Below are 10,985 nucleotides of genomic sequence, written 5' to 3'. Positions count from 1 at the left end.
TCATTTTCAATTAAAATATTTCGTCCCCGATAGTCTCGAAGCAGCTGTGAGGTTGTAAAATAGAAGATCCTCAGATTTGATAATTTATGTTGTTTGTATGCGGAGGGTGTGGTCACAAAAAATGTTAAGATTGGTGTCTAAAATATAGTAATTGGTCGAAACCTTTTGGTAATGTATGGTCGTAGAATGTGCTGTAGTTATAGTTCCTGCAATTATGTTATTTATAAGTGCGTTTGTTGAAAAAGTGTATGCGCGTATTCGGCGTATAACAAACGTTCGAAGTGCAATATCCAAAACTTTGACCTAATTTAGCCGCGTACAGACGTATATGTGTATTCCTATTGCTGCAATGGTATAACCTATTCTACTTCTTGTAGGGTTCATTGCCTTACGGTAGGTTGTGCCTATAATTATAGGAATCAACAAGAGCAATCATGAACTCCCAATTATCTTGTAATTTGGAAAGCGCGAGAAAGCTTGTGGATGAACTGAAGTATCACACCAACATATCAAGACTACCGGTAAGCAAATACTTAATTATGTATGTACTATATCTAGTTTCCTTATTGATATGTATTTTACCTATATCTGATTGGCATTTTTCATTACAGGTCTCCCAAGCCGCTACAGAGTTGCTGAACTATGTTCTAGAAAACCAAGGGCGAGATTTCCTGCTGGTGAAGCCTCCAGATAACCCCTTCAAACCCAAAAGCTCATGCATGTTTCTCTGACAAAAGCTGCATGCAGCACTCCAAATAAACTTCTACTTTTGGAGTGTCTAAATAGGAACTCTATGATTCGGTGCTGAATCATTCTGCAATTGTATTTTTAAGCAATCGCGAAAAGTGAAAATTGTGTGCTTTTATTCTCGGTACAAGTCTAAGCTCTTATCTCTTCATTTAAATCTTGTAAGTTGTAGCAATATTCTTTTTCCTTATATGGTACCAAACAAACCAGTGGCCTGTGAAGTGTTTATCAGTGATGTATGCTTCTATGTAAATACGTAAGGTATAGCATGCCTTAAATGAACGATGGTTAAAAGTATTCAACTTAAGTTGCACTCTTGTTTGGATGAATGTCAGTTTGTTTTTTCGCTCGTTGTTAGTTAAATGAACTATGTCCTCTTCAGTTGACTAAGGAAAATAGTACTGCTGTCTTTATTAATTTAAATTTCTTTTACCAACGGCTCTTTCAGTGTCTTGTAACAAACCAATGAAATACATCATTTATGTAACAGTAATAGTATTCTAATTGCTGGGAAAAAGGGGGTGTAACTTTGTTACCAAAGGCTTTACGAGACCAAGGTGACATCGCATGTTTTACCTGTTTTATGTTTGGTGTCTATAAACAAGCAAGTCAAGCAGGGCCAAATTTTAAAGTATTTGACAGATTAATTAATGAGTCTCTCCATGTGAAACTGCGTTTAAAAATTCACCCCAAATTTTGTTCAAATTTCAAAGAGAAAGGCTTTTATATTTACCAGTAATGTAATATGCATGTGTCAGCTCTATTTCCTGGACAGTTATTACTCAGGTTTGTAAAACTCTTTACAACAAAGAAAATGCAACTAATGTATTAAATGGCAAATTGCAAATACGGATCCCTAATAATAGGATCAGTGGTATTCGCATTACAAGGCACTGAATGCAACGGTATATCCTTGGATCTTGCATGGGAAATGAAACATGAAATAAAGGGCAACAGTAAACTTAAATGAAAAGTACGAATAAAATATAAAAGTATGTCACATAAAAGCAAATGGCATAGCTGTGTAGTTCATAATACTAATCTGCACCAATAAGTTGGTTCTTGGTTGCCAGGCACCTACACATATTGCACAAGTTCGAATGCCAGATTAAATGTCTTATCCCACCCGTTCTGCTACTATCTGCCGATAGATAATAGTAACATAGACTAACACAAGCAGAAAAATAAAAATGTCATCAATAAATCCAATGACCCCCAACACCGCCTCAGGCAGAATATCTAATGGGGATAAGACGTACAGTAATACGGCAACAAAACAAAGGAAAATACGGGCTCGAAACATCATGACTAATCCACCCACGGAGAAAAACTCTCTCCATAAATGTCGCAAAAGTGCAGGCAGGTCCCAAAGGTAATCCAGTAGCTGTTAATGAAATATTAAGTTTTATAACCGCAACATAAATTCAAACCAGCTTTCTGGACCCATGCATCATGAAATATTTAAAAGGCTGATAAAACAAGCATGGCTAATGCATTCTTTACATCAGAGGTAGAGAGAACCTATGTCTAGCTAAACAAAGTCTGTCATTTCTTGGTAGATTGTTAAAATATTTTCCCATTAACTTCTGTAATTTGTAACAATCATGCTAAGAAATGCCAGGCACTATTTCTAAAAAATGTAAAACTCAAGTTGTTTTAAGCAGATTTGTGCATTAAGCAAACTGCAAATCTTACATAAATCTTATGGAAATACTTAGAAAAAATATGTAGCTTTCAAGACTGTCTTTGTCAAAAAGATTTTCTGCTTAAAATAAATACTTTTATGGTTGAAATATAAACTAAAATTATATTTACCGGTCTTGGTTGTCCTGAAAAACGTCGGTTGTATTCATTTATATTTGACTCTACTTCTCTTGTCTCTTCGTTGTCACTGTTACGTTGGAAGTTCCTCATGAGCAAGCTGACCATTTGACGGCATACAGGACACTGAACTGCACCAAGCCAGTTGCCATACCTCCAGTAAGTTATAATACACTGGCCTGAAAATGGTGAACATTGCATTAGAGTTGTAAGTATAATTACCCACACAGTAACATACATGGTTACTCGTAAGCTAGTGAACAGATGTATGGAACAGAACAATTGTGTGATAACGACTGTCGTTTTCTGGCCATGCGAAGATAAAGCAAGTTACATTTATTTATTCATAATTACAGTACAGACACAAAGCCGGACAAAATCAATTCTGAAAGATCTTGTATGGCCAACGAGGCAACAACATGACGTTTTTTTGTAACCAGAAAAGAAAGCGCTACAATATCTCTATTACTTTTACTCATACAAAGAAATGGAATTATGGAAAACTGTGCCTATCCAATGCGTGTAATCCTATAAAAAAAATCAATAAATATCAGCGCCGAAATCACCCTGTCTTCACATTCACAGAAATATCGATTGAGCAGAGACGTTGCCCAAAGTATGAGTATCAATACACCATCATGCAGCTACAAACATGGTAACCCACCACAAAATAAGTGACCACAGTTAGTTTCCACAGAACACCTTGCATCTTGTAAGCATATCGGACACCTTTGATCACTGTAGAAACTTCTGTGGCCCTCACCCTAAAATTGATACAATTACCAAACTTAAACAAAAAGAAAAACTAAGATTTAAATTAAAAACGGCCAAATTTAAAAGCTAACTAAAAATGATAAGACATTTTCCTTTAATTTCAGTAATACCTTTATTAAATTAACACAATTTTATGGACTTTTAAGAATCTTTTTGTATTGGCATTGTACTATAAATAATATCACAGAAAAGCATGATTTTGTTTGATGTTGTTAAGTTATTACATGTGTTTTGATTCACTCACAGCTAACAAATCATCTCTTTCATTTCCATCACTTATATCACTGGTGGCCGTTGAACCATCAGAATTGATTCCTAACTGGCTTCTCGTGGCATTCACATTTTCCTGGCTGTCTGGATGAATGGCTGTCAGATTGCTGAGTTTTAACCACCTGTCAATCATATATAAGTATAATAGGGTGCGATAGGATAGGACACCTTTTCATTTTAAAGATAGGACAACTTTTCATTCAATTTTTTGTCCAATTTAGTAGTAAACAGAAAGCATTTAAAGAATTATAAAATCATATCCTCACGACTCCCATAGACCAATGGTAATTGTTTAAAACACGATCAGAAATAATATTTGGACATTATGTGAAATACAGCCGTAATACATAAAATACAGAAGGCTTCTATGCTTACTTGTACACTAGTGAGCCAATGCCGCAGAAAATTGTAAGAAATGTAAAAAATGCGACAACTACTTCATCTCCAACACCTTCAACATAAGTACCAGTTACACTGATCTCTGCACTCTCGGGATTTTCCATTTTCAGTATTTCTTATACAGAACAGATTGGTGTGATCTGAATATAAAACTGCTTTTGAAAATGTTTTGCAAACTTTTATCAGTTTTAAAACTTTAGAACTATTCAAAACACAGTAAAGAAAGCATGAAAGAAACAGTAAGAGAGGAGAAGTTACATTCGTTTCATACACTTTGCTACAAAAGGTGGCAGAAAAACTTCAATGTGATGAAAAAATGTTACAAAATCTGTAGAGTTTTCTCCGGGTTCAAATGTTAACTTAAGTTTCTGTTCTTCTGCTAACATTGTGAGATGAAAGTGCATTGATATTGACAGATCTGATGATGTGCTGTCATTTAAGCTCTCATTGGGTGCAGAAGCACTGCTTTCTGATAGAAGAAGCTCAGATATCTTGCGTTCAAGCTGTACAAGGTCAGACAAACCAGATTGAACAATTTGCCTTCGTGCTTTTCGCCGGCCTTGCCACACTTTCTGAGTGGCAATACATGAGAGCTTTACTGGTAATTGAACAACTGTGGATGGATTTTCAATAACATTTTTTACAATTGAAATTCTTGACTTCTTACAAGGTGCATTAAAACGATCATCTGCATGTCGCTTACGGTCATTAGTTGATTGGTGTAAAATTACATCATTATTTTGATTTGAGGGTGGGCAAGCTTGAATGACTGCTATACTTTCTGTTAAATCATGAATTTCTGGGGACACTGAGAAATCCTCTGTGAAGGTTTGGTTTGTAGTAGTTTTTCCGATTTTAACATAAAACACATCTTGTAGGACAGTAATGACAAATTGTCCAGCTGTTTGACACAGAGTGTTTTGATCTACAAGCTCTGAGGGTGGAGGACTGATAAGAAATGAGTGTTCTGTTTCCTTTCCTTTGTGTGCGTGTTTCTCACCAGCTTCATTTTTGTTATGCTGGTCCACAAACAACATCATTATGCCCCAAATAGCGTTCCCTGAAAGTGGTTTCTGTGAATACTTTTTCATCTTTGTAACAAGGGTGGTGTTTCGGGTGCATCGGATAAATGTTTTCATGTGTTTTTGATTCACGTTTGCTGCCACATTGTGACTAACTTCAAATGGATCTCGGATATTTAGAGCTGAGTACTTGAACTTGCTTTTAATGGTATGTAGCTCCATTGTTAACTGATCATCGGATACACTAACAATTTTATTGACGCTTAAATCTATGACCACATTTACGAAATCAATGTTGGTATAAAATGCAAAAAATCCAGACACCAGGTCAAGCAGAGGTGTGTCATTTGTGTGACAAGCAGATACGACCAAATTAGGTGTATCTGGGATTGTACAGTCAAAACACTCTATCTTTTTTATTGTTTTTGAATACTTTCTCAAATCTTTTAATTTAGGAATGCAATTACAGTTTTGCATGTAAAACAGAACTAAAAGTGTGACCGCATAATTGTTCAGGCTTGTTCCATTGAACTGTAAATTACCAGCCAATTTCCAGTGTTTCATCCAGGCTCTTATCAAAAACACTAACAGGGAAAAATTTGGAGTCAATTGGCTACACAATTGCAAATATTGTGTGTTGTGAATGGCAAGATCATTTTTCAAGCTGATATCACAACGAACACCAGATGTTTTATGATAAAACCGAACAACTGGAAGTCGGGCGTTTAAAATTGTTTTAATTTTGTGACAATCAGGAACGCATTGTTTTATGATCTCTGCAATAGCGAGAAGAACCCCAGACTTATGACTTCGATCCATATCTTCCGCACTGACTTCTGCAGTGCCTGTTTCATGCATATTTTGTGTAATTCCTGCCATAACATCATCATGAATGCTGGAATAGTCAAAGTTTAAATCTAAGTCACAACCATGCACACCAAACCCATTAACTGAAGACCCGAAAGGTTGAACCTCACAGCCCGGAAAAGCCTCATCTAAGGCTGCACCCAACAACTTACAAATCAAATTCCGGATGTAATCATCATCTTCAGTGATCATTAAAAGATGTTTTAAAGTATGAACTTGTTCTTCCACAGTGGCGCAACCGAATAATGCAGTCCATGTTTCATTGCTCAAGTACCGTCCTTGCTCATTCTCTTGACTTTTTGACCTCCCTTTACAAGGTTTTATCTCTCTTAATCTCACATCCACATTTACTCCCAAAATTGTGTGTTTTTCTTTCTCCAATATTTTGTCCACTGTCTCTGTGCTGTCCATCTCAATTATAGCATAGTGTTTTGCAGTTTTATCTATGGTCACTTTTTTTACAGCTCCAAAACTGCTGAAATAATCAGCTAATGATAATTCAGCAGCGGAAAGTGACTTTAAACCTGATACATAGACAGATCGAACAGCAGAATCCAGCCAGTGTTCTTGTTTTTCAACATTACGAATATGTTTTCTTCCTTTTAAGTGATCTCTCATGGATGCTTCATTAGGAACGAAAACAGAACAAACTTCACATTGCGTTCCATTCCTACTTTGTTGCTTTTGCTTTACGGATGTCATTCCACTACACAAATTGGTTATTCAATATTTTGCTAAATAACCTACAGTGTTTAAAGGCGTATTGTTAAACATTTGGTTTATTTGATTTATACGATTACAATTTCGTGATAAAAACTAACCACCACGTTTTTTATTAATATTATTAATTAAGTGTATGATTATAAGCTACAACTACGATTGTGTAAACCTACCGGTTGGTAAAGAAAAAAAACGTTTTCTTGTCGATTCTTTACAGGGTTCCTCAAACACAGTGATAATAATACAACCGCGATTTGATTGACAGCTAATGATTGTGCAGTGTTTTGCAATATCGCCGCAACCAATAATTTTAAACAAAGTTTTAACCATCGTTCTAATTAAACAGATTCTCTCATGCCACAATAAAGTTAAAATTACAGATTGGTTTGCTATAATCGGTTGAAATTCAACGTTTTTGTATCCAGAAAACGTGTTAAAAGTTTTGCCATTGCACAACACTGTAGGTAATTTCCCACCTACGGAAAATCTAATTCTCCCTGTCGTAAATTATTTAAAACGCGTTGTCCCCTTTGTAAACATTACAGCGAAAATCATGAGCTTCGAAAAATCAGTGATCGAGGAAGCAAACAAACATCTTTCAGCTTTAAATAATAAAGTTACGAATCTAGAAGCAACGGTGAAAGAGCAGGCTATGCAACTTATTTTAAAAGACAAAGCACATCAAGTTAGTAAAATTTCTAAATTGTAAATTTAGTTAGCATAAAACTGGTTGCGTAAGTTGTGGTTTATAAAGAATTTATTATAAATGCTTCACATTTTTCATGCACCTTTTTGCATTTCAATATAAATGAATGAATGTTACTTGCTTATCCATGTATGGCGATAGTGGTTATAACAGGGTGTTCTGTTTCATACACTTTGTGCCAGCATACTACTTACATGTATAAAACTTTTGTGGTAATTGTTTTGATTTTTATATATACTTCATGGCTGACAGTTAAAAAACCCTAGCAATTGCAGTTAGTGTGTCCTACCCAAGGACACATTCGCCTGCATATCCCGATGTCAATTAAAATAAACCAGCTAATATTTCCAACAGGAAGAGATTGAAAATTTGGTAAGAAAGCAGGAAGCTGAAATTAACAATCTAAAGACGTGGCTTGATGGAACTCAGGCTGAGATACGTCGAATGAAAATCCGGGAGAAAGAACAAGAGATGATGATTTCACATCTTAAACATAGATGTTCTGTTCTCGACAGTGCAACTAAGTATTTAAAATCATTTACATTTATCTATTTCTACAGGCATATAAATAAGCCACCCTACAGAGTATGACAGGTGCAAAGCCGATTTTGTTTTAAAACTTTTGGTTAGGCCTGCCAATTAATTAAACAATAAACTTAATCTGGTCTCGCGCGAAATCTCATCAGAAACTGCCATATTTTGCAGACTGGTAAATGAGAACCACAATTGCATAAACATAACAAGACAAGTCAGACGTTTTTTTTACATTCTCTTTTAAAACATTGAATAACCTAACAAGAGTATGACCAAACTGACATTATATTTGTCCTTACATCAACCTAACATGATCTGATATGAACCTATAAAGTTCCATAAATATTTTATCTCTATAATGAGGTTTTCACCAAGCCTGGAAGGGTTATTGACATGTTTGATGGAAGCTGATAAACTGAAAAGGGTGAACTATGAAGATATGGTTAAGCGGCAGCTGTCCGATGCTTCCTCTTTCTCCGCAAGTGCAGATATAAAACATCATGGTCATCTTTCTATTCCTCAAGCTAAAGAAACAGGTGTTGGAAATACCGAAGATGATATATGGTCAAGTGGTGGAGACAGAAACTACCAGTATGACCTAAACTCCAAATTGGATGCCTCTGGACAATCAGCAGTGGATGAATCATCGCTTTCCAGGCTCACTGCTGCCAACAGTACAAGGACAAATGGTGGCAAGTTTTCAATTTCTGAGGATGATTTTGAAACATAATACTTTCACCGTTGTTGCCTTTTAAATGTATATACTTTATCATACGATACAGCCTTTTAAAAATTTAATAATTCTTTTGTTAAAAAACCCGTAACGTAATAACTAACCAGGTGCAATCTTCTTTTATTTTTAAAATTCACAATATTCTTTAGTATTTTACGTGTTTTCGAACAAATATGACAGGGATTTTACAGATAAGTACAGTAAAATGTATTCTTAACACTCCGTGTATATCAGTACTGACATAAATAACATACTTATTTATTTATCTCTTCGAAAACAAGGGCGAAGATCGTGGTATTTAAAGAACGAAGAGAAGGGCAAAGCAACAGTTGTCAAAACACCCTATGGATAGAGCGTCAATTAAAAGTGGCAGTTGCATCCAAACTTATTCTTTTGTAGCGTGACAACACATATTTATCATGTACCTAGTCTTCTACCTGACGCGATTTTTTACACGTACGATTTATCAAGTATAGGCTACTTGCTGTTGGATAGAAGTTCTTTCTGTGTTTAAATGTTGACATGCACATCTGAAGTAACACGTAAGTACCGATTTATTGTATATGTATGATAAATTTTAAATTCGACTATAGTTCGTAGCGAACTTCTGGGCAATTAATAGGGAACACTCACGCAATAGCGAACAATTAGGCAATATTGAACTCTTAAAAGTTATAAACTTATACCATAGAACGTGTAATACTGAGAGAATCTGATTACATACAAGCTATGTATAGTAGGCTGAGGAAAGATGAGACACCTTTTCATTCTATTTGGTTATAAACAAACAACATTGAGAAAATTGTAAAAACCGTATTCTCACGACACCCATACACTATTGTTTAATAGTTCAAATAGAAAGGGCCGACTAGTTGGTCGCCGTTAATTACTATCGAGTAGGCCTACCGCATTTTTTTATCACAGAAGGTTTAGACACCCGATGTTGATATCTAATATTGCTTATGAGCTAATTGCAGAGGAGCTGCAGTTTACTTCGTGCGCTCCTAGAATTGGTTATCCAGGAGTTGTCGGTTGCCGTTTCCAAGTCTATGTTATTTAGGGTTTTGACTTGCAAGAAATTACACGGTTCTATACCTCCGGTTACAGTAATTGTATTTGTTTGTTCGTATACTTTGTATCGTTATATCATAAATCTTTACTTTCTACCTGACGCTTTTGCAAGCCAGGTTGTTATATCTCCGAGAACGTGCCAGGTTGGTACTTGGCCCGTGCCAGGTTGATCCGGGAATATGGTCACTATAGCTTCCGACCACTGTTGGTCTGTTGGGTGTGCGTGTAAATTAGACGAGTTATGAAAATTAAGTGCAGAAAATGCCGAGGCTTCTTGGTAGATTACAACTGTTTAATCGATGCACACGGAAGCGAATTGCAAGGTAAATAATACAATATCATCATCGTGTCATAACATTTAATAAAAATATTGTTTATTGTGTATTTACGTCTACTGAGTTTTAGGGGAGAGTGCGGTATGCCCAGACAACAACAATCAAGTATGGTTTTTAAACTATGACAGCTCACCACTTTGGGTAAATGATGCAATTGATAAGGTAAGCAATAAAATTTAAAACAATGTTCCTAATTTTTTATTTAACTTCCACATATGTCATGGCAAATTGGTTAGCACTATAGGTATAGCATTCCTCTAACCCAGAGGTAATGGGTTTAAGAACAAGGCTCATATGTCTGTGTCTCTGCTATCATTGTTGGCGAATGTGTTCTTTCAGCCCAATGGTCACTAATTGGTTGTCCAAGTTATCAGCCATACTTAAAAAGTCCCCACATGTTAACTTGTAAGCTGACACGTGGTTTGACTCCTGTTATAACAATTGTGGTTTTCCGGCCATGTTAGAATAAAACAAGTAATATTCATTCTTTATCTAATAGGGCGACTGGAAGATAGGAAAGTTACATTGCCCAAGTTGCAATGGAAGGCTCGGATCATTTAATTTCATTCAGCAACAAAAATGTACTTGTCAAAAGTTTGTTGTTCCGCCTGTTTGGTTACAGAAATCAAAAGTAGACATTGGGTTTCAACCGAAAATCATCGCAACAAAGAGATCTGAACTTATTCCACAACTTACAATGATTGATGATACAATGCCCACTGAGAGCGTAACAACAGAAATTGAAGCAAATTTATTTGAATTGGAGGCTTCTATTTAGTACAATGCACCCTCTCACTGACAAATGGTTTAGGGTGGGAGTCCTTTTTATATATTCAATCACTATTGTCGACAGACCAAATATGGACTACAAAGATAATAACTGTTTAACTATAAGTGTCCCTTTTCCACCCCCTCCCCCCCACACTACTATATACTGAATAAGAACTTGAATAGTAGAGTACTTGTTATTAAAATCAACACACATC

At 35.7% G+C, this 10,985-nt stretch overlaps 3 protein-coding genes and 1 long non-coding RNA gene across 4 annotated transcripts; 2 read left to right on the top strand and 2 right to left on the bottom strand.

Moving 5' to 3' along the window:
* Positions 1-339: 339 nt before the first annotated feature.
* LOC100183757 lies at positions 340-1,240 on the top strand. Its single transcript, XR_717353.2, has 2 exons — positions 340-521; positions 612-1,240. It is a non-coding gene; the product is annotated as an uncharacterized LOC100183757 (long non-coding RNA).
* A 228-nt stretch (positions 1,241-1,468) lies between these two features.
* Positions 1,469-6,880, bottom strand: LOC100179858 (E3 ubiquitin-protein ligase RNF170). Its single transcript, XM_002130649.4, has 6 exons — positions 6,794-6,880; positions 3,988-4,151; positions 3,587-3,734; positions 3,233-3,332; positions 2,563-2,747; positions 1,469-2,131 (listed from the first exon to the last, which is right to left on the bottom strand). The coding sequence occupies exons 2-6, from the start codon at positions 4,113-4,115 to the stop codon at positions 1,865-1,867; spliced, it is 828 nt and encodes a 275-aa protein (XP_002130685.1). The 5' UTR covers positions 4,116-4,151; positions 6,794-6,880; the 3' UTR covers positions 1,469-1,864.
* On the bottom strand, positions 4,151-6,639 carry LOC100182195 (speckle targeted PIP5K1A-regulated poly(A) polymerase). The gene has a single exon (XM_002130630.5). The coding sequence runs from the start codon at positions 6,600-6,602 to the stop codon at positions 4,266-4,268; it is 2,337 nt and encodes a 778-aa protein (XP_002130666.1). The 5' UTR covers positions 6,603-6,639; the 3' UTR covers positions 4,151-4,265.
* On the top strand, positions 6,793-10,983 carry LOC100175924. Its single transcript, XM_002130736.4, has 6 exons — positions 6,793-7,305; positions 7,681-7,850; positions 8,224-9,135; positions 9,781-9,987; positions 10,070-10,161; positions 10,499-10,983. Exons 1-3 carry the CDS (start codon positions 7,174-7,176, stop codon positions 8,588-8,590), a joined length of 669 nt encoding a protein of 222 aa, XP_002130772.1. The 5' UTR covers positions 6,793-7,173; the 3' UTR covers positions 8,591-9,135; positions 9,781-9,987; positions 10,070-10,161; positions 10,499-10,983.
* Positions 10,984-10,985: the final 2 nt, after the last annotated feature.

Source organism: Ciona intestinalis, chromosome 8, assembly GCF_000224145.3.
Source record: "Ciona intestinalis chromosome 8, KH, whole genome shotgun sequence".
Taxonomy (NCBI): domain Eukaryota; kingdom Metazoa; phylum Chordata; class Ascidiacea; order Phlebobranchia; family Cionidae; genus Ciona; species Ciona intestinalis.
Note: the sequence above shows the minus strand (reverse complement) of the source record. Positions and strands in the feature narration are given on the sequence as shown.